We start from the raw sequence: 22,535 nt of genomic DNA, 5'->3' as shown, positions 1-22,535 counted from the left end.
TAGTTAAACTTTAACTAATTTATTATATGATAGCTTATGATCATAGATGTTAGCAAGACAAAAGTAACTACAGTATATTTGCTTTTTGTCTTTTGGATAATTAGCTGTCAATTTGAGGCACAGGTAGCTTAGTCTTTTGTTCATAATCACTCACCTCCATACAAAGACAAATTGGAAGGGAGGGAGGGCTACTCTTCTGCAGCTCTCTGCCTGGCTGTGATGTGCCAATCAATGTGTGCTACGTACTGTGCGTGGCTGCTCTGAGATGCGAAGGGGAGAAAGGCATCAGAACTTGACAGAGTCTTAACAAAGAATGCTTTTCTTCCCTTTCCCCTACCCTGACCTAATATTTTGATTTTCTTTCAAAAGCTATGTGCAAACAGAAACACACGCACACACACAAGCACACTCATATATACATATACTGTATTCCTTTATCTAAAAAAAAAAACCTTCCCCCAAAATTGGGCACTTTCTCTTGAGGAAGAAAAAGGGCAGGTGCTTAAGCCCCCCTTTGATGTCTATGTGTGCACATGTCTGTCTGGGAGAACTCCTGGAAATACCAGGTGTTATAATTCGATTTAATAAAATTTAATTTGTATAGCGCTTTTTGACATTGTTGCAAAGCGGCTTTACACAATCAAAAGAATTATTTAATTTGTATGAATTTTAAATGTGTATGAATCATACTGATGAGCAAGCTGAGGACGACGGCGACAGTGGCAAGGAAAAACTCCCTGAGATGGTAGTAGGAAGAAACCTAGAGAGGAACCAGACTCAACACGGAACCCATCCTCATTTGGGTGAAAACGGATAGCAGAGATTGATCTGCAGTCATACTGTGTGAGACTGGAAGTTCAGTATAATAGGAGATGTGTTTAAGTTAATATGGATTTCAGTTAATTATTGGAGCCTCAGGTAGACTATAGGAAACTCCAGTCCTGAACTATCGAGCAACTGCAGTCATGAGTCCTCAGAGGACAGCTGTCAGCATCAGCCGAGGCCAGGGCCGTCTTCGTGGAAAAGTGGAACCGTCCCCAGTCATCACACATCCTAGGCAGACCACAGGGGGCATCCATGTAACAAGATCTTCAACCAGAAGAGGGACACCAGGACGAGTCAGACAGGTCCAGAGGGCAAAGGGGGTCTGGATCACTGCCAGCTCATGTATAGCTTGACAGAGAGACAGAAAGAGGGAAAGAGAGAGAGCAGAAGAGAAGGAAACATGGCAGTTAGGTATGGTCACTGACACAATGTACTGTATGTATATAAATGTAATGAATGTATATTTAGTGCAGAGTGCAAGCAGGGACTCCGGCAGGACTAACTATGGCAGCATTACTAAAAGAGAGAGCATACCAATTCACCATAATACTCTACGTCTATGAGTTCCCCAGATCTGCTCCTTTATCTAAAGCAAATCTATTTACAAAAATGCTTGGCTAGATAAATAGGTTTTTAGCCTAGACTTAAACACTGAGACTGTGGCCAGGTCCTGAACATTAATTCGAAGACTATTCCATAAATTTGGGGCTTTGTAAGAAAAAGCTCTGCCCTCTGCTGTAGTTTTCGTAATACAGGATACTGACAAGCAGTTTGCATCCTTTGATCGAAGTAGGCGTGGCGGATTGTAAGGCACTAGCAGTTCACTCAGATAAGGTGGCGCGAAACCTTTTAATGATCAAAGCAAAAATTCACAGCGAGCCAATGCAGTGTGGATAAGATAGGGGTGAAGTGCTTGTATTTTCTGGTCCTAGTGAGGACTTTCGCTGCTGCATTCTGGACTAAAGATTTTGCATTCTGAAGCTTGTTTATGCACCTAGTTGAACAACCAGACAGTAAGGGGTTACAATAGTCCAACCTAGAGGTGATAAAAGCATGAACTAGTTTTTCTGCATCGTTTAGTGACAATATATTCCTTATCTTGGCAATATTTCTGAGGTAAAAGAATGCTATCCTGGTAATATTATCTATATGTGCTTCAATTATAGATAATATTGAAAGGCTGGAATCTATAAGTATAATCACACCGAGGTTGCTGTTGCACTTGATGGAACAGAAAGGCTATTTAAAGTTACAGTGTGATTAAAAAAGCTTGTTTCTAGCTGCTTGTTGTCCTATGACTAGAACTTCTGTCTTATTAGGATTAAGCAAAAATAAGGACATCCAGTCTCTTATGTTCTTCACACATTGCTTAACTCTATTAAGCTGTTTTTTCTCATCTGGTTTTGCTGAGTCGTATAACCGTGTGTCATCAGCATAACAATAAAAAAATAATACCATGCTTACGAATAATGTTGCCCAGAGGAAGCATGTAAAGAAAGCAAAAATCAGTGGGCCTAAAACTGAACCCTGTGGAACACCAAACTCCCCTTGAGAACATGCAGAATAGTCAACATTTAAACAGAATTGATAACGATCAGTCAAATAGAATCTGAGCCAGGAGAGGGCCGCTCCCTTAATTCCTACTACATTTTCTAATCTGTGAAGGAGAATACTATGATCAATGGTGTCAAAAGCTGCACTAAGGTTAAGTAACACATGTATAGTGACGAACCCTAATTAGAGGCCAATAGGAGGTCATTTACTTATTTTAACAAGTGCTGTCTCTGTGCTGTGATGAGGCCTAAATCCTGACTGATACAGTTTGTTTATGCTATTTCTATGTAGATATGAACATAGCTGCTGCGCTACTACCTTTTCCAGAATCTTAGAGATTAAGCCCTGTATGATATCGGCCTGTAATTGGACAGCTGACAAGGGTCAAGGTCAGGTTTCTGAATTAGTGGTTTAATAACTGCTAATTTAAAACATTTTGGAACATTTCCACTGCTGAATGAAGAGTTAATTATTTTAATATATTTGCGTACTGATTGGGACGGCTCACATTGGCCAGTGGCCCACCAGAAAAACTCCCGGTGCTCCAGATGGCCAGTCCACCACTGGCCAAGACTTTCAACTATCAAAATTGGAAAGTATCTAACTGTGAAGTTTGATTTAATTGCTACCATTAAATAATATAAATACATTTTATCTGATTATAATTTACATTGACATGCTAAAGTCAAATGCAGATTGACTTGTATATCAACTGGTATATCACTACAGGTCATATTATATATTTAGCTGCACAAAAACATTTTAGTAGGACATGAATATAGGAGCTTATATAATGAATTATGAACTAAAATTTAAGTGGTGCACAGACAGTTCATTAGCTATTTATTTATTTAATTTTAATTCTTTTAAGTTTTTATTTTTTGCAACCATACAAAAGATATTATAAAGAATGGACATCACACAAACGCAATCCTCGCAAAATAATCAGTAAGTTACTCACACTTATACAGTACTATGCCAAATTATACACTGTCATGTGTTTGTTACGCTTTGAATGTCAAATATTTAAATTAATGAGGCATTTGTTTTACAGAGCTGTTATCGCAGCCATTACAACAAAATGGTTGCGAGCTCTGTGAAAAAACAACTATGGCATGACATTGGAGTAGACATCAATAAGGAATCAATAAAGAAAATCTGACAAAAACTTGGTTGGAGTAAATAATGTAGATTGTTTAAAGTTCTTCCAGTGGTGGTTAAATATCAGGGTGCACACACTGAAATGTAACTAAAAACTGCATTTATGACCCAAAGAAATAAACACTTTGAAATTATATATTAGTTGTACTGTACGGTATGTTATGTTTATTTAATTAAATTAAACAATTTTTTAAAAATTCTTTAATACTCATCCTAGACACACAGAAATAGCTAAAAATGACCATCTAATTCCACAAATAAAAAATCGTATGATCGCTAAAAAATAAAAGCTTCAAAATGACAATGTCATATTATTGTGTTCATTGAATTGAACTAAGACATTTATACTTTTATTTATTTGATGTTTTGCTAAGAAAATAAATTTAAGGCAGAGACAGCAACTTGGTCTTAATAACTTGGTTAATTCACCTTAAAACCCCCAATTCGCACCAGCGAAACCAGTTTGATAACTTCACACCTGTGTGCCTCATTAAAGTGCACTGTTGGGAAGAAGCACTGCGTCTGGGTATCACATTCTGTAGTCCACTATGACATCTATTACTTTTATGACCTGTGCACTTTTGGGGTGGCCAAGAGGTTTACCAATATTCATTCACTAGAAGACAAGTTAACTTTATCCACCTGGCAACTCCAATCCCCCAAAAAGATTTGAAACAGGAATGACGAGGATAGTACTTTTATTCTAGCCTACATTGTGAATCAAAATCTTGATTTTTCTGCACACAGGCAGGCTTGCTCTCTGCTCAGTCCACAGCTACAGTATACTCACTACATGTCACTCTCTCTCTCTGCCAACACAAAAAAACTAAATTATATAAATTAACTGCATCATGAGCGACAGGTGGAGGGCATATGTTTCCTATTAGCTTCACCTCCCTCTCTTTTCTGCAGATAAAGGTTTACCACATGCCACAGTAATCAATCAACATGTATCAAAAAGACAGGATGGATTTAGTAGCTTCATTCATGCTTTTTGTAGTGTTTAAAAAACACAGAATGGACTAGAACTCACCACTATTACAGGCTCTCTCACTTTCACTTTTCATTGATTACTGATTACAAATACCTGTTTCTAATTTTAATCACACACTGTATAAAAGACAATTGAAAGTCACACACATGACACACGGAGGCTCACACCAGAGGCCAGTGAGATGGCCTCTTACAAAGAACTCATGCCAGTTCTTGACAGGGCTGCCTTTTGCAACAAGTTTAAGTGAAAGGTCAACAAGGGAGTCCACAGCTCATGTCCATTGCCAGTAAATCAAACATATACAACCATGCTCCTGCATTAGGACAATACGGTGGCTTTCCCAAGCAAGCTCCTGCCAGAGATTTATGAGACTAAGTTCATGCCAAAGCAAATGAGATGGCCTCCAAAATTAAGCTCCAGCCAGAGGCTGACAAGGTGGCTTCCTGAGCCAAGCTCATGGCATTCTCCAGTCAACTGCTACACTAACACCTTTCACTTCTTCACTAGGTCCCTATCCTTCTGACTCATTCCTGCTTTTCTGCCCCACTGAGAGCAGCAGACGCTTCAAACAATGCCTGCCTTAGCACACTCAGTAGTTGCTGGACATTTTGGCCACGGATGCAGGAGCAGACATTTTAGTGTCAAAAGATCCATCCAGATCAATTCCACCAATCAGTTGTGCTTTTGTGGTACAAATATTTCTTAACTCACTCTGAGTGCTATATGCTTTGGCTCTCAGACACTGCTACAGAACTTTTGTATCATTAAGGGCTTGTTCATGTTGTCATCTGTTTTATTTTGATTCATGTCTCGTTTTTCTCTTGTCCTGTCAGTCGTTGGCTTCCTAGGGTGTTATTAGTGGTAGTACTAGTATTATTACAGTTTAAGTCCCTATTTTTTTTTTAAAAAAAACCTAATTCTTCTAGATGCTAATCCTGCTAGGAGACACAGAGACAAAGAGACATACTAAATTAAGACAAATATAAACTTAACTTAAAGCTCCAGAAACCAAAAGGCCAACTATAATTAAACAAACTAAAACAGAACATAACCAGACAAAACAAAGGCCCACTTAACAGAACTCACATTAATGCTCGACCCAGTTTCCCAGAACAACCAGCTATTTATAACACAACTAATGAGCTGGCTCGTTCGGGTGAGCTCCCGCATCACCTGACCGAGGTGCCTTCTGGGAAACTGAGTCTAACAACAAAACCTACAAACCAAAACAGTGCCCTCTAGTGGTGAACCCTCACAACATCATCCAGTTTTTAAATAAAGATTTGCATTCATAAAAACAAAATCCAAAACTACATAGGCTTGTCCGAAACAGTGTTTGCCCCCTAAACCTTATAACTGGTTGGGCCACCTTTAACAGCAGCAACTGCAATCAAGTGTTTTTCGATAACTTGCAATGAGTCTGTTAAAACGCTGTGGAGGAATTTCAGCCCACTCATCTTTGCAAAATTGTTGTAATTCACCCACATTAGAGGGTTTTCGAGCATAAACCGCCTTTTTAAGGTCATGCCACAGCATCTCAATTGGATTCAGGTCAGGACTTTGACTAGGCCACTCCAAAGTCTTCATTTTGTTTTTCTTCAGCCATTCAGAAGTGGACTTGCTGGTTTGCTTTGGTTCATTGTCATGCTGCAGAACCCAAGTTTGTTTCAGCTTGAGGTCACAAACAGATGGCCGGACATGCTCCTTCAGGATATTTATTTACACAGCAGAATTCATGGTTCCGTTTATCACAGCAAGTCTTCCAGGTCCTGAAGCAGCAAAACAGCCCCAGACCATCACACTACCACCACCATATTTTACTGTTAGTCTAAGCCTTTATGTTCTTTTTGCTTAGCAGTTGTTTTTGTCTTGGAACTCTGCCATGCAAACCATTTTTGCCCAGTCTCTTTCTTATGGTGGAGTCATGAACACTTACCTTTACTGAGGCAAGTAAGACCTGAAGTTCTTTGGATGTTGTTGTGGGGTCTTTTGTGGCCTCTTGAATGAGTTGTCGCTGCGCTCTGGGGTAATTTTGGCCAGCCAGCCACTCTTGGGAAGGTTCTCCACTATTCCATGTTTTTGCCATTTATAGATAATGGCTCTCACTGTGGTTCGCTGAAGTCCCAAAGCTTTAGAAATGTCTATATACCCTTTTCCAGACTGATAGATCCCAATTATTTTCTTTCTCATTTGTTTAATTACTTTGGATTTCAGCATGATGTCTAGCTTTTGAGGACCTTTTGGTCTACTTCACTTTGTCAGGCAGGTCCTATTTAAATGATTTCTTGATTGCCACAGGTGTGGCAGTAATCAGGACTGGGTGTGGCTAGAAAAATTTAACTCATGTGTGATAAACCAGAGTTAAGTTATGTTTTAACAGGGGGGGCAAACACTTTTTCACACAGGGCTATGTAGTTTTGGATTTAGTTTTTCCCCTAATAATATAACTCTTCATTCAAAAACTGCATGATGTGTTGGAATTTCTCAGGCGTACTTGTGGCTGGTTTAGGATAGAGGGCTGACGTCAGACAAAAGAATGGGGAGGATATCGATATAGAGGGGGCTCCATCTGAGAATGCTGTTACTCCAGTCAATCTGTGGGTTGTACCGGATAAGCCAGGGTTGATCAAGAAAAAAGTTAAATAATTATAAGTTAAAGTAGCATTCTTCTCTGCATAACTTTAAGGGGGCGGCGCCCCTGCACCCCTAATTAACCATTGAATATCACAACAAAACGAAATGTGAGGCACACAATTGAGATACTGTGGCACTACCTGAATCTCTCTGTGTGCTAAAAAGCACACCAAGAGAAACTGTTATGGAGTTAGGACTTGGATGTACTGAGTTGATCTGGCTGTTTTGTGAGAAGGAGCCAAGTACTTATATTGTTGTTTGCACATTAGCTGCACTTGTGCCTGTTTCTAGTTTATGTTTTCTATATCATAACATTGATACTGCAATAATAATTGTGTCAGCTCCTATTTTGTGACAAATCTAGGTCACCGTGTAACGTAGAGCAAGTCATCTCAAACATGGTTCCATGTACATGATGTTGAATTATTGTGCCAGACCAGATGTGCAGCATGAATGTGCAGCTGTTACAGGAATGTGATGCAATAATTTTAACATGGAATAACAGATAACAGTTTGCAATGTGTGTGTTTGTGTGTGTGTGTGTGTGTGTGTGTGTGTGTGTGTGTGTGTGTGTGTGTGTGTGTGTGAAATTACCAAGTAAAACATTTAGCAGTAAAAGGGGGGTTATGTTACGCGTTTCCAGGAATTCAGAGCAGCATGCATAATAGCCTCACTCTGTTCTAGTCCAGCCAAGAGCACCCACCACCCCACTCCCAAAAGAAAAAACTCCAGACAAAGTAAAGAAAGCTTAACACACAGGAGCAGACACACCACCAGAATTCTCACAAACAACAGCAATGTTCTCACACTACTTAGTGGAATACCTTGATTTTAAGAGTTTGCTTATAGGGTTTTTCCTTTTTCTACTACTTCTCGACATCTTTAAGAATAAATATCCATCCAATTTTCCACCGGGACCATGGCCCCTACCTTTTGTGGGGAACATTTTCACTGGGCTTGACTTTAGAACAATTGACAAGGTAGGTAAAAAGGATTGCTTTAAGATTTTGTTTAGTTTTTATTTGTTTGTATTTTGTTAGTTTTAAGTCATTTTAAATCTTAAGGAAAATAAATACATTTTATAATGCTTTTTATTAACTGCAGCCACAAATAATAAAAAATCCTTAAAATCTTTTCGGGTCAAATAAATGAAAATGTTTTGAGGTGTTGCAGTTAAAATCATTTTATTATTTTATATATTTACTGAACCACTTCTCTTTTCTCTATTATCTGTGTTTATTTAAACTAAGCTTGCAGAGAAGTATGGAAATGTTTTCTGCCTGCGTTGGGGCAGTGAGAAAACTGTGTTCATCTCTGGATATAAAATGGTGAAGGAGGCTCTCGTTACCCAAATGGACAGTTTTACAGACCGACCGTTTGTCCCTCTCTTTCACAAAGTCTTTAAGGGACTTGGCAAGTAAAATAATAGTTCTCTCTCTCTTTCTCTCTCTTTCTCTCCATATATCCGTCTTAGGAATATTCAAGTTTTTACAATATTTATACTATCTATCTATCTATCTATCTATCTATCTATCTATCTACTGTATATGGGGGGGTGCGGAAAAAATTGGTCGGCCTAATCGGTTCCAAATAATCAGCCCGAAACTCCCTATGGCTGCAACTACATATTATAGCAAGAATCACCCAGTCAAGTAAAGAGAGGTACAGTAAGACAGTCCATCATTTGAATGTACTCAAAAGTAGTATAGTTGCCAAAACCATCAAACACCGTGATCAAACGCTCTCATGAAGGCCGTCCCAGAAACGACCAAGAGCTGCCTCTGATGAAAATGAAAGTTTATTAAAATGACCAGAATCAGAAACCTCTGATTTAGAGCACCTCAGATTAGAGGTAGGAACATAAATGCTACTCAAACATCAAGCAGCAGACATGGACACGAAACACAAGGAATGGACATTAGATCAGTGGAAATCCATTATGGCCATCATTATACACAAAAAAAAGTTTAATTCTTCATTTTTCTTTCTACTCTACACATACTGTATGAAGAGTAGGTAGATGTAGGGGAAGGGTAATTGGTTGAATTCTGTAATGTGAAATTAATAGAAATATAGAAAATTATACTGTTAAAGGTCATATGTATTTATTGTATGTGGTAGTCCACTTTGTGATATTGTGGGAAACACTGCATGCATTACATGTAATCTATTTTTTACATCAACTTTAAATCTAATCTATATGAATACTGAGACTTGCTGTCCCATGCTCTGAAGGTATAGGCCTCAGTAATGGATATTTGTGGAAAAACCAGAGGAAGTTTGTCATCACACACCTACGGCACTTTGGTGAAGGAAAGAAGATCCTAGAGATCAGTATCCAGCAAGAGGGCATTTTTCTCTGTGATGCTTTTAAAGCAGAACAGGGTAGGTATCCACTCTGAAAATTAGAGCTTCTTCAGTTTCAGGTTCCCTCATATACTAAAGAAATAAAAATAAATAAAAATAAATAAAAATATAAATCATCTCATTTGTTACATACCATTCGATGTTATGAACAGATTTTAAATAGACATACACAACCACATAATAATCTACAAATAATATTTTGGTACCCATTTAGGTCCTTTTGATCCTCAGTTTTTTCTAAACAATGCAGTCTCAAACATCATCTCTGCACTAGTTTTCGGTCATCGCTTTGAATACCACGATGAGAATTTTCTGAATGTCCTGCGTTTGGACGCTGAAGCTATCGTTTTAGCAGGTTCTGTTCAATGTCAGGTCAGTATGCAGAAATTCTGCTCCTAAATAAAATTAGGCAATTTTAAATCATATTTGTATAATTTCTTGGATTTTTCATATATGAATTTTTTATATAAGATTCTTGTTTGTGGCCAACTTATTGTGTGATGCTTCAATATGAAATATATGATTAGGATATAACATTTAAACCACTGACATAAATTACATTTATTATGTTGTTGCAATGGCACCTGTCATTGGGATACAGTATCTTAGGCAACAAGTGTACACTCTGTTCTCAAAGTTGCTGTGCTCAAAGCAAAACCAATGGACAGGCATAAGGCTCTTAGAAGCTTTGACAAGGGCCAAATTGTGATGGCTAGATGACTGCATCAGAGCATCTTTAAAAGAGCAGGTCTTGTAAAGTGTTCCTTGAATGCAATGGTTTTTACCCACCAAATGTGATCCATAAAAAGACAATTAGCAGACCACTGACTGAGCCATGAGTCACACCATTGTTTATTTATGGAAATACCCCTACTGTCACTATTAAAAACAACTATAGTTTTTGGTGTTGATTGTTTTTACCATGCGACTTCCGCGATGTTTACAATGAAGGTTTAGCACTATCCTTTCAGGTTTTGATAATACGTTAAAGTGTTCTTAACCCAGGTCCAGCCATTTCAAATTTTCTTAGTTGTTTTCCTGCTTAATATAGCCTAATGATTTGATCCTTCTGAAATGGTGACTTTTTTGGCCAGGCAGCATATAAAGGCCTCACCTTGCAAATTACAAGACAAAGAGGATCTGCTGCTAAAGAGTTAGTGCTTTGTACCACAGCACACCTTTAAAGTTCTTGTAGAGTCCGTGCCTTAATGTTATGTCTGATCAGTTTATTTACAAATAGATTCACAGTCTCTTATTTTTGTGTCCTCTTTGGTGTCTGTTAGCTGTATAATGCTTTCCCTCGCCTCTTTGAATACCTTCCTGGCCCCCATAAGAAGATTTTTGCCAACTACACAAAAATATTGGACTTCTTAAATGAACAAATAAGAAAACACAAGGAGGACTTGGATCCCTCAAATCCTCGGGATTACATTGACAGTTTTCTTCTAGAAATGGAGAAGGTTTGTATAAGATGTTACCAATGTACCCACCCTGTTAGTGGATGTGAAAAAATGGTAAAGCACCAGTTGTGGACAATGTTAATTTCTTCTCCTTTTAAATTATTTAGAAGAAGAATGATCCTGAAGCTGGATTTAATGTCGAGACATTATTGATTGCAATGCTGGACTTGTTTGAAGCAGGAACAGAAAGTGGAGCCACTACACTGCGTTGGGGTTTTCTCTTCATGATGAAGTATCCTGAGATACAAAGTAAAAACATGCATATATCAATTCATGAACATCATTCAATTTAATTTAATAAAATTTTATTTGTATAGCAATTTAAAAATTGCCACTGGCGCAAAGCAGTTTTGCACAATCAAAAGAAATTTTGGAAGTTTGTATAAAATGTTAATTAGTATAGGTCAAAATGATTAGATAGTCCCTGATGAGCAAGCCGAGGGTGACAGTGGCAAGGAAAAACTCTGAGATGGCAATAGGAAGAAACCTTGAAAGGAACCAGACTCAACAGGGAACCCATCCTCATTTAGGTGTTAACGTACTGTATAGCATGGATTTATCTGCAGTCATACTGTGTGTTAGGCAGCTGGAAGTTTAATATAACAGTTGATGTATTAATATTATTTAAGTTAATATGGAGCCCAGTTCGTTATTGGAGGCTCAGGTAGACTGTAGGAAATTCCAGTCCTATCGAGCGACTGTAATCACAAGTTCTCAGAGAACAGCTGTCAGCATCAGCCAAGGCCAGGACAGTCTTCATGGTAAAGTGGGCCCAGCCCCAGTCACCACACACATCCCAAGCAGACCACACGGGGCAACCAATCGACGAGATCTCTCACCAGAAGCAGGACATAAGGACAAATCAGACTGGTCCAGAGGGCAGAGGGGGTCTGGATCACTGCCAGCTCAGAAATGACATGTGTAGCTCGACAGACAGACAGGGAGAGAGGGAGAGAGAGAAGAGAAGAAAAGAGAAGAAAATGAGAGAAAACAGTTAGTTATGGTTACAGTCACAATGTATGAGGTGAATTCATGAGTAAAGTGCAGGTATATTGTATAAAGTACAACATGGGATACATAAAACATGGGGTTGACTCGCCGCATTGTAGAGGGGAGTCGGAGCTTGACAGCGCATGGATTGACAATCTTCGTGACGGTAAAGGGCACAATGTATCGGAGAGAGTGTTTACGAGAGGCGGCCTTTAGGTGGATATCTTTAGGTGGAGAGCATGACTCTCTGCCCCACTCTGTACTTAGGGGCCTGAGAGCACCTGCAGTCTGCTTGGTCTTTGTACTTTTTGCCGACTCGCAATAAGGTCTTTCTTGCTTGCAGCCATGTCTTTTTTCAGCGTCGGATGAAGGCTTGGGCGGTCGGAACGTTGACCTCTTCGTCCTGAGATGAGAACAGGGGTGGCTGAACCCCTAAGCAGCACTGGAAAAGAGACAGGCCAGTCGATGACGAAACCTGGGTGTTGAGGGCGTGCTCTACCCAGGACAAAAACTTGCTCCATGAAGTAGCGTCCCGGGAGGTCATGCACCTCAGGGAGACCTCGAGGGACTGGTTCTTCCTCTCAGTTTGATTGAGGATGAAACCCTGAGGTGGTTGATCATGAGTTCGGCGGTCTCCTTGGCAGATGGCAGTCTTGGCAGAGGAACAAAGTGGGTGGCCTTCGAAAATCAATCCACCACTGTCATGATGCAATTGTGGCCATTAGAAGCAGGTAGCCCTGTGACGAAGTCCAAGGCAATGTGGGACCATGGGCATGGCAGAGGCCTGAGAAGGCCTGCTGGGGCTGTGTTGCTGTGTTTGGATCTCGCACAAACGTCACATGCTGCCACAAAGCTGAAGACATCCAAAATCGTTCTGGGTTTGTGCCAGGGTGCGGGTTACACTGGGGTGACAGGAGAGTTTAGTGCTTTGGGCCCTCTCCAGGACCTGGGGACGCAGGGAGAAAAGAGAAACATTGCTGGGCCCAGGCTCGTGGTTAAGAGCTTGCTTGACCTTGGTCTCAATGTCGAGTTCTGCGGCAGCTAGCAAGGAGGTAGGAGGCAGGATTGTGTCGAAGGTAGGAGTTGGCGTGGAAGTCATGAGTGGACGAAAATTGTCTCGAAAGGGCGTCTGGCTTGGCGTTTTTGGATCCTGGTCGGTAGGTGAGGGTAATATTGAACCTACTGAAGAACAGGGACCATCTTGGCGCTCTGAAGGTATTTGAGGTTCTTATAATTGGTCCAGACCAGGAAGGGAACCTCCGTCCCCTCTAACCAGTGTCTCCATACTTCCAGAGCTAGCGGTTATGCGGTGTGAGAAGAAGGAGTAGGGGTGTAAGTTGTTATCGTGTGGGGCTCTCTGGGACAGGACGCCCCCTACCCCGGTGCTGGAGGCGTCAACCTCCACGATAAACTGACATGATGGGTCCGGGATGGTTAGGATGGGGGCAGACGTGAATCGTTGCTTGAGTTCGGTAAAGGCCCTCTCGGCCTCCAGGTCCCAGTGAAAGTGGTTCTTGGTAGAGGTGAGAGTCGTTAAGGGTTAAGGGGCTATGGAGCTGTAACCCCGGATGAAGCGACTCCTGGGAGTTCCTGTCGTGAGGTGGGAGTGGGCCAGCTGGCAACAGCTTGGAGCTTGGTTGGTTCCATCTTGATGCCTTTGGGGCCAATGACGAACCCGAGGAACGTGGTGTCATGGTGTTGGAGGTTGTTCTCCAGTAGCCTTTGCAGCACCTGTCAAACATGGTGTTGGTGTTCCTCCAGGTCCAGAGAGAAGATCAAGATATCATCAAGGTAACCGACGATAGGTAGCAGTTCTTAACGGTGATGTCGTTCAGGCCTCTGTAATCTATGCACGAGCGAAGAGACCCATCTTTTTTGCCCAAAAAGAAGAATCCAGCCCCCGCTGGTGAGGAGAAGGGGCTAATTATCTCTGCCGCGAGGGACTCCGTGATGTATTGGTTTATCGCCTCGCGTTCTTTGAGTGACAGCAAGTACCGGCGGCCCTTGTGTGGTGTGGTGGCTGGGAGCAGGTCGATGGCGCAGTCATATGGGGGCAAAGAGATGCCGCGACATTTACTGAAGGCCTTTCTTGAGGTTATGGTATTCTGAGGGGACCGTGGTAATGTCCGTTGTTGCCCATGCAGGGGCGGGGCTGGGGCACGGTGTGGCGGCGGCTTGGAACATGATGGGCTCCAGGCTGAAATCGAGTTCCTCTTCCAATCTATCTGTGAGATTAGCCAGGGCAGCCCCAGAACAATCGTAGCGTAAGATCCCTCCATAATGAACAGCAAGATCCGCTCATGGTGGTTGCCTAAGGCCGACCAGAGGGATTCTGTGGGTAATAGATGGGAGCGGGCTTGAGGTGAGTCTCCAAGGCCAGTACGGGGATACCCAGAGTCTTGGCTAGGGCCGCGTTGATGAGGTTGCGGTCTGATCCTAAGTCGATTAGCGCCTGCACCATGTGGGTGTGTTGTTCATGGACGAGGAAGACGGGGAGCAGGTGGCGTTGTTCTGGCCACGTGAGAGCCTTGTCTGAGTCTCATTAGCTTACATCCAGCCTCTCTACCATGACATGAACGGTAGAACACCCTCTTCATTTCCTTGGCAAAGCTCTCATAATTGGAGCAGCAGGAGTCATAAGCGTCCCAGAGCGCGGTGCTCCATTCCCGGGCTCGTCCTGTGAGGAGTAGGATAACGTATGCCACTTTGGAGCATTCAGTGGTGAAGGTGGAGGATTAAAGCTCGAAGATCAGTGAGCACTGGGAGAGAAAGGAGCGACAGGTTTCTGGATCTCCTTCGTAGGTGGAAGGGGCTGGGAGGTGTGGCTCTCGTTGCTCACTGGAAGCTCCATCTGGTGCTGGAGAGAGTCGGCGTCTTTGGAACTGGGTTGTGACATCAGCAAGCGACTGCTTAGTGGTGAGCAGCTCCTGTTGATGTGCTCCGAGCAGAGCGCCCTGGCTCTCCAGTGCTGAGAGAGATCTCTTGCGATCAAAATCCACTGGATCCATGTCGTGGCTGGAAGCCAAAAACCAAAAGAGGAGGCGCGAGAAACTGAAAGCGAAAACGAGAAACGAAGCGAGCTTGGCAACGTGAAATCAGAAGAGAAAACAAACGCGAGAAAATCGAGGCATGAAACACACAATAATCCAGCAGTTAGAGCCACGCACAGCGTGTGCTTAAATGCTGGATTACTCACGGGGAAATGAGAAAGCGGTGAGCAGTGAGCAAATGGTAGTGAAGAGATGATGAAGTCTCTGACTAGCCGCTCAAAGCACTTCATCACTACTGTATGAACATAGCTGCTGTGCTACTGTGTTTTCCAGAATATTAGAGATAAAGGGAAGGTTTGTAATTGGACAGCTGACAGGGGTTGAGGTCTGGTTTCTTAATTAGTAGTTTAATTGCTAATTTAAAAGATTTTGGAACATAGCCACTTCTGAGTAAAGAATTAAATATTTTAAACAGGAGTTCCATTATTGCTGGTACTATCTGCTTGAGAAAATGTGTCGGTAAAGGATCTAATACACAGGATGATGATTTTGCAGAAGAAATGAGTGAAATTAGTTTACTCTCTTTAAGGGGAGTAAAGTATTCTAGGTTCTGATCTGATATAGTTAGTTTATCATCTGCATCAATTAAATCGTCTGGTTTCAAAGCCTGAATCTTTGCCTAATATTTATGATTTTGTTATTGAAGAAGTTCATGAAGTCGTTACTACTGTACAGTATGTTAATGTTGAGATTTCTGTAGTGGTCTTATTTCTAGTTAATTTTTCTATGGTATTAAATAAAATCTATAATTATTTTTGTTATTACACTTGAAATGTTACTACAGAGAACTTCAGATGCATTAAATTTGTGTCCATGTTTTTGTAAAATAGTCAGGTTATCATTGTAAATAACCGTGACGCCTCCTCCTCTACCAGTTAACCCAGGCTGGTGTATTTAGCTGTATCCAGGAGGACTAGTTTCTTAAAGCTACATACTCATTCTGCTTAACCCAGGTTTCTATTAAACACAGTAAATCAAACTCCTGATCTGTTATAGTTTCATTAAAAATTGCTTTAGATGTGAAAGATCTATTATTTAGCAGTCCTAGCTTCAGATCAGAGATGCGGGCTTTGTATTTAGTGTGCTTTGAATTTGTGGTCTCTATGTTCAATTAGTTAAATTGTGGTCTCTGTGTTACAGTAAATTACTGAAACAGACTTTCAGTATCTTTCTAAATTTTTGTTTAACATCATACAGTAAGTCAGTACTTATAGAGGACATAGAGAAAGCATCTGATAAAAACTACGGTGCATGCATTCTTACATACAGTTTTGGAAAAATCATACTATTGTCTTATTTTTATAGAAAAGGTGCAAGCAGAAATAGACAAAGTGATTGGACAGTCACGCCAGGCCAGCATGGCTGACAAAACCAACATGCCCTACACTGAAGCTGTTGTTCATGAGATTCAAAGGATGGCCAACATTATACCTCTGGGCTTCCCCAAAATGGCGTCTAAAGATACTATGCTGGGTGGATTCTCAATACCAAAGGTTTTAAATTTTTCATCAGATAAAATAATAAGTATACAGAAATACACACAGATGATAATTTTTTTTCTCACTATTAGGGCACAACGGTGATAACAAACCTGTCATCTGTGCTTAATGACAAGAATGAGTGGGCAACACCAGACACGTTTAACCCAGAACACTTTCTGGATAATCAAGGCCAGTTTATGAAGAAGGATGCTTTTCTTCCCTTTTCAGCAGGTAATGGAAGAATACAATGCGCTGTAGATATCAAACAAATGGATAATACAAAAAAAGGAATAAAAATTAACAGTAATACTTAAAATACAAAATCTAATTTATATGTTATGCAGGAAGGAGATCATGCCTGGGGGAGCAACTGGCTCGTATGGAGCTCTTTCTCTTCTTTACGTCTCTGTTGCAATGCTTTACTATTTCCCAATGTCCTGAAGATAAGATAAGCTTGGAAGGCCAGCTGGGCTTCACATATGCACCCAGACCATACCGCATGTGTGTGACCCCACGCTAACAGCTCATACGCAATTACATACATTTTTAAGCTTGCTGTTGTAATAAACCTTATCTTGACACTAGTTATCTGTCCCAACAGCTATGTTCTTATTTCTTACTGTATTTCACTGCCAACCAGGGTGTGTGGAGTGTTTTGTTAACTTATTTGTTTTTTTTTAAATAAAGACTGAAATATTCCATTTACATAAATATCCAACAGCCTCGATTCTGCTTGTGAATGATGCTACAAGCTTGACACACCTTCCTCCTGAAGCTTCTTCCATTCCTCTTGGCAGAATCATTACCGCTTAACCACGTTGAATGGGCAGTGTTTTTGCACAGCGATTTTCAGGTCTCTTCAAAAATGCTCATACGGTTCAGGTCTGGACTTTAGGACAGGATTTTCCGAAGCCAGTTACAGTGAGATTATACTTATATAGGCAGGTGTGTCCTTTATGTTATGTTGAATTAATTTAATTAGGCACAACTTAACTCCAGTCAAGTTTTAGAAGCATCTCAAGCTCAATTGACAAGACTAAAAAGCAGAACTTAATTGCCAGTGTCTTAAAAAAGGACATTTAAAGTTTTTTTAATTAACAGAACACTCCAAGACCCGTTTTAAGGGGAGTGTGAAACATAACAAAATGTGTCAAATTTGTCTGAATGTCCAACATTTTGTCAAAACCGTACGTTGATATTTAAGACTAGTGTAGTTTGTTTTGTTTCGTTTTGTTGTGACACATAAATTAGCATGAAGTTTACCAGACTTAGAAGTCATTGTATTTAAAATAAATGTGATGATGTAATTATTTGGTTTAAATTGACCTCTCTGATCCTTATTTTAATATAATTATAATACTGTGTCCTGTATTTGATACTATGAATATATAATAAAAGAGCATCCTGTATCCTACTATATGATCTGTTTTATACACTGACCTGTCCAAAAAAAAGTCACCACCTGAATTTAACTAAGAAAATAGGGAGCCTTCCACTGTATAATTATTGCAGTGATTAATATGATTCAGCTGGCAACAGGTTATTTAACCCTAATTGATGCAGTGAGTAGCTTTTTATTTCAACAATTAGACAACCATGTGAGAAGACTTATCTAAGTAAAAAAAAAAAAGTATGGCAAGTATATTAAACCCTAGCATGCAAACGCTTACTTTTGTGTACTTGCAGCTAGACTAATGACTGGAATACTTTTGACTTTTAAGTTTGCTATTTTACAACTAATTTTGTACTAAATGCATTTTAGTTTTATTAAATTGTACAAAAGCACAATTTTAAGTATATTATTAATTATTATATAATTAATAATATTTAAGTATACTTTTGTGTGCTGATGTAAAACAACTTTAAGTACACTTAGTAAATTTAAGTACAGTATACTGTATGGCTGTGTGTGTACTAACATACACACCTGACAGTAAGTTTAAGTATATTTGTAATTTATTATAAGTACATAATTTTTTACTGTGTTACAAATACACAAGTAATATACTGTAAATATATTCTTATTGCAGCAGTCGCATGTTGTTATACTTCTGGCCAACTCCTAATACTAAAAAGTACACTTTGTGGTGAATAAAAATATACTTCATTTATATATTATACTGTATGTATTATAATATCATACAGTACACACAGTGCTTTATAATACTGTATTGTAAATATGTTACCAGTACACTAAACGAGTTTAGGACCATTTACAAATGCTGAATGCATTTCTATATTATAACATGTTTTTAAACACATTGCATCACTAATGACGAGACAGATTTTATTCATGAGTTCAACAGATTTAATTTGCACAAGGTTCTATAGTTTATATTTCTTTAAAACTTTAAAACTTTAGGGTGTCTCACAAACAGAAATATAAACTGTTGTCGAAACAAAGACAGGCATCATCATTGGAATATACTGTATTAGTTCAAACCTGGTGTGTTGTACCAGTACAGATTCTAGTACCTCTGTTACACACTCTGTTGGGTGGTATTGTTCTAACGCTGCTGCAGTATGAGCAAACATAACTTCATGATATTGAGCGCACACGGGAGACTGAGTTCAAGCACGCGAAAAACAAGTTAGAGAGAAAACGTGCGGGAGAGATTCAGCATGCAAAAAGTTCGAAAGGGCACATGCAAAAGATAGAGAGAGACTGAAAATATACTGAGACTACAGTATATTAAAATTTGTATTTTAATGTATAATTTCTGTACATTGTTACAATTATTATTTCGAACATATTTTTTACAAATATGCCAAAAATAAATTTAAACAGTTTAAATTAGTGTGCTTTGAAAATTACACTGATCTTTCACCTAAAGTATATTTTCCTATAACTTATTTTGAACTTAACTTAAGGTGTACTATAATATAATTATTTTTTTATTATGTTTAAAGTTTAATTCCAAAAATTGGTAACAGCATGATGTTAGTATACTTTTATACATTAACTGATGAAACAACTTTTTTGTTAGTATATTTGAAATGTACTATAGAAGATTCGAATATATTTGTAATACACAAAAGTCTACTTTTTTACTTTTTCAGGGTATTCTGTGTGTATTCTGTGGTCATGGCAAAGATGTCACTCTCTCTCAGAAAGGATTCTTCTGCATCTGCAAGGCAAACAACTAAGGAGATTGTTGAAAATACTAAAATTGGATGGGGCACTAAAAAATACATAATTTAAATCTGGAAGGATAGTAGTGAACCATCATCTCAAGAAAGAAATGTGGCCAAAAAAATTGAATGACCATGATGGAAGAGCACTTAAACATTTGGTAAAAATTAAATTGTTAAATTTTTTTTAAATAGAACAGTGGAAAGTAAAAGAGATTCCCAAAAGAGAAAGAGAAGTCAAGGGATTGCTACTAAACAGCTGTGTAGACTTAAGAAAACCACTTAGTGGTTAGTGTGGTAAATCAGTTTGTTTTTTGTTTTTTTTTCTAAAGAGCAAAAAGAATGGTTTGTGGAGCATTGGAAACGGTCATGTAGTCAACGAGTCCAGATTTAACCTGTCGCAGATTGATTGACGCATGAGGGTAAGAAGAGGGGCAGATAAAGCGACGCACCACATCATGCTTAGTGCAGTCCTGTACGGTACAAGCCTGGGGTTGCTTCTGTTGTTCAGGTTTAGGTTTAGCAATGTTATGTGCTCAAAAATCAAGGTCAGCTGCCAACCGAAATACACTAAATGACCAGATTTTTCCCTGACAGCATGGGCATGTTCCAAGATGACAATGCTAGGATTCATCTGGTACAAATTGTGAAAGAGTGGTTCAGGGTGCATGAGACAACATTTTCACATATGAACCATGATGGAGTCCAGATCCAATAAGGATGTGCTGCAGAGGATTTGACCAGAAAAAGACAAAAACAGCTTTTAACATGACTTAGGTTTGCAAAATTGCATCCGAACAAACCACAAAAGTTTTGGATCAACTTTTTTGGTCTGATGAAACCAAGGTGGAAATGTTAGGTCATCATGTACTGCACCTTCTTTGGTAAATATATATAGCGTGTAGCATGGTGGAGATGGGGTGATAATTACATCTTGTTCATGCAGCAACAGAACAGAGGGAAACTTAGAGTCACTGAGACTACAATGAACTCCTGTTTATAACAGAAAATTAAATAGAATACAATCTAAAAGAATTTTTATTAAAATAATAGGAATTCTTAAAAAGAATTCTAATTTGTTACAGTTTCTTGCATAAATCCACTGTAGTCACGACAAGTCGCTTGCTGTGTTCTGTAGCTTCGATAGATTACAGTTACAACAACTTATTTTACTGTATTCCTTTTAGCTTACTGTCTCACGGTCAAAAGCTTGTGTGCTCCACACCTTTCTGTATCCTTCCGTGTCTCTACAACAACAACAACTAACGTGTGATAGACATGAAACTACATAACTGTGGGATGATGTCATAGAACAACTCATGAAATGATGTCACAATACAAATTATAAGTATGATACTTAATGCTTAATGCTTAACTAATAAACTGAAATAAGATAAACATAACAACAAATCACAAAAATGAAATATGGCCCTTACATAATTAAATAGAAGAATATCTGCCTAGCAGCTTAAATAGGCCTGACATCAGATCATGAAATGGGACGCCAAGCACACCATCAAATTAACATAAAAAAAAAAAATTCCAAAGAAAAAATCCAAAATCCCGATCAGAATCACGTTGCGATGCTGTGGCAGGATCTTAATAGATCTGTGCATAAACAAATACCCTCAATCAAAATTAAAGAAAAAAAAAGTTTTAAAAGAAAAGCTGATAACCTCTTCTTTTTTTTCTTTTTTTTTACATTTACACAAGTGTGTTTCTACAGTACATGTTATTAAATTGTATGCTGAATTTACCACAGCTGGTTTCTGATGTTTTTTTTTATTATTATTTTCTATGGGGAGCTGAACACATGGTTTGAGGAACATGGGCCAGGGGTAGCTCAGTGGTTAAGGCATTGGACTACGGTTTGGAAGATCCCAGGTTCAAACCCCACAACCACCAAGTTGCCACTGTTGGGCCCTTGAGCGCGGCTCTTAACCCTCAACTGCTCAGATGTGTAATGAGATAAAAATGTAAGTTGCTCTGGATAAGAGCGTCTGCCAAATGCAATTTAAATGTAATGTAACATGACAGAGAGTTCAAGGTGTTGACTCCACGTAAACCTGATCTCAGTTTAATCAAGTTTCTGTGGAATGTGCTGCGAAAAAACTGTAACATATTGAGGCTTTATCTCACAACTTACAGGACTAAAATGATCTGCTGCTATTAGACCTTAATGCCAGATACCACAGCACACCTTCAGAGGTCTTGTGAACTCCATGCCTTTATGGTTTAGAATCTTTTCGCAGCATAAGGGTGATTTACACAATATTTACCCTCTGGTAATCTAATTTTTTAATAACTTATAATTTATAAAAGAGCATGTACATAAAACTCGTAACCATGTTACATGAAAATAGAAATAATAGAAGGATCTTGGTGAATAAATAAAAAATATTTTTATTCCAAACTACTGTAAGTAAAAAGCAATGTGACTTTCAGCGTGAAAAAAAAACAGCACTGGAATTTGCTTCCACTGGAGCAGAATGTAAATAGATATTTTGGGCCTCTGTTTAACTTGGAGACCACAAGAGACTAATTATATAACCATGAACTCTGGTGTACTCGAACTGTGTGCACATGTAGAAATTGCTAAACCAGTTTGTTCAGTTCAATCCAATTAATGAAAAATTCTGGCAAAAAAAGTTTCAGGAGAGGCATTACCAAATTTAAGCAAAGCTTTTCCTATTTGCTTAAAGACAAACGTACGTCTGAACAGATTTGTCTGGACAAGTCTGAGCAATACTTAAACTTAAATTCACTATTACTGTACAATATAAAATATCATTATACCAACACCTTTGGGATGAATTAGAGTGAAGACTGCGAGCCAGGCCTTCTTGTCCCACATTAGTGTCTGACCTCACAAATGCGCTTCTATAGA

The 22,535-nt window shown here is 39.2% G+C and overlaps 1 protein-coding gene across 2 annotated transcripts; it reads left to right on the top strand.

Annotated features, from left to right (window-relative positions):
- Positions 1–7,835: 7,835 nt before the first annotated feature.
- Positions 7,836–17,925, top strand: LOC128514836 (cytochrome P450 2J2-like). Of its 2 annotated transcripts, none has more exons than XR_008356569.1 (9): positions 7,836–8,148; positions 8,419–8,581; positions 9,404–9,553; positions 9,750–9,907; positions 10,819–10,995; positions 11,103–11,244; positions 16,341–16,508; positions 16,606–16,747; positions 16,861–17,019. XR_008356569.1 is itself a non-coding variant. In XM_053488726.1 (9 exons), exons 1-9 carry the CDS (start codon positions 7,966–7,968, stop codon positions 17,034–17,036), a joined length of 1,479 nt encoding a protein of 492 aa, XP_053344701.1. In that variant the 5' UTR covers positions 7,839–7,965; the 3' UTR covers positions 17,037–17,925. The 2 variants fall into 2 exon arrangements, 1 of the variants encoding a protein (XP_053344701.1); XM_053488726.1 differs by having other exon boundaries at positions 7,839–8,148; positions 16,341–16,528; positions 16,861–17,925.
- The last annotated feature ends 4,610 nt before the right edge of the window (positions 17,926–22,535 follow it).

Source organism: Clarias gariepinus, chromosome 27, assembly GCF_024256425.1.
Source record: "Clarias gariepinus isolate MV-2021 ecotype Netherlands chromosome 27, CGAR_prim_01v2, whole genome shotgun sequence".
NCBI classification, from domain to species: Eukaryota; Metazoa; Chordata; class Actinopteri; order Siluriformes; family Clariidae; genus Clarias; species Clarias gariepinus.
The sequence above is the reverse complement of the archived record's forward strand: the minus strand, read 5'-3'. Positions and strand labels throughout refer to the sequence as shown.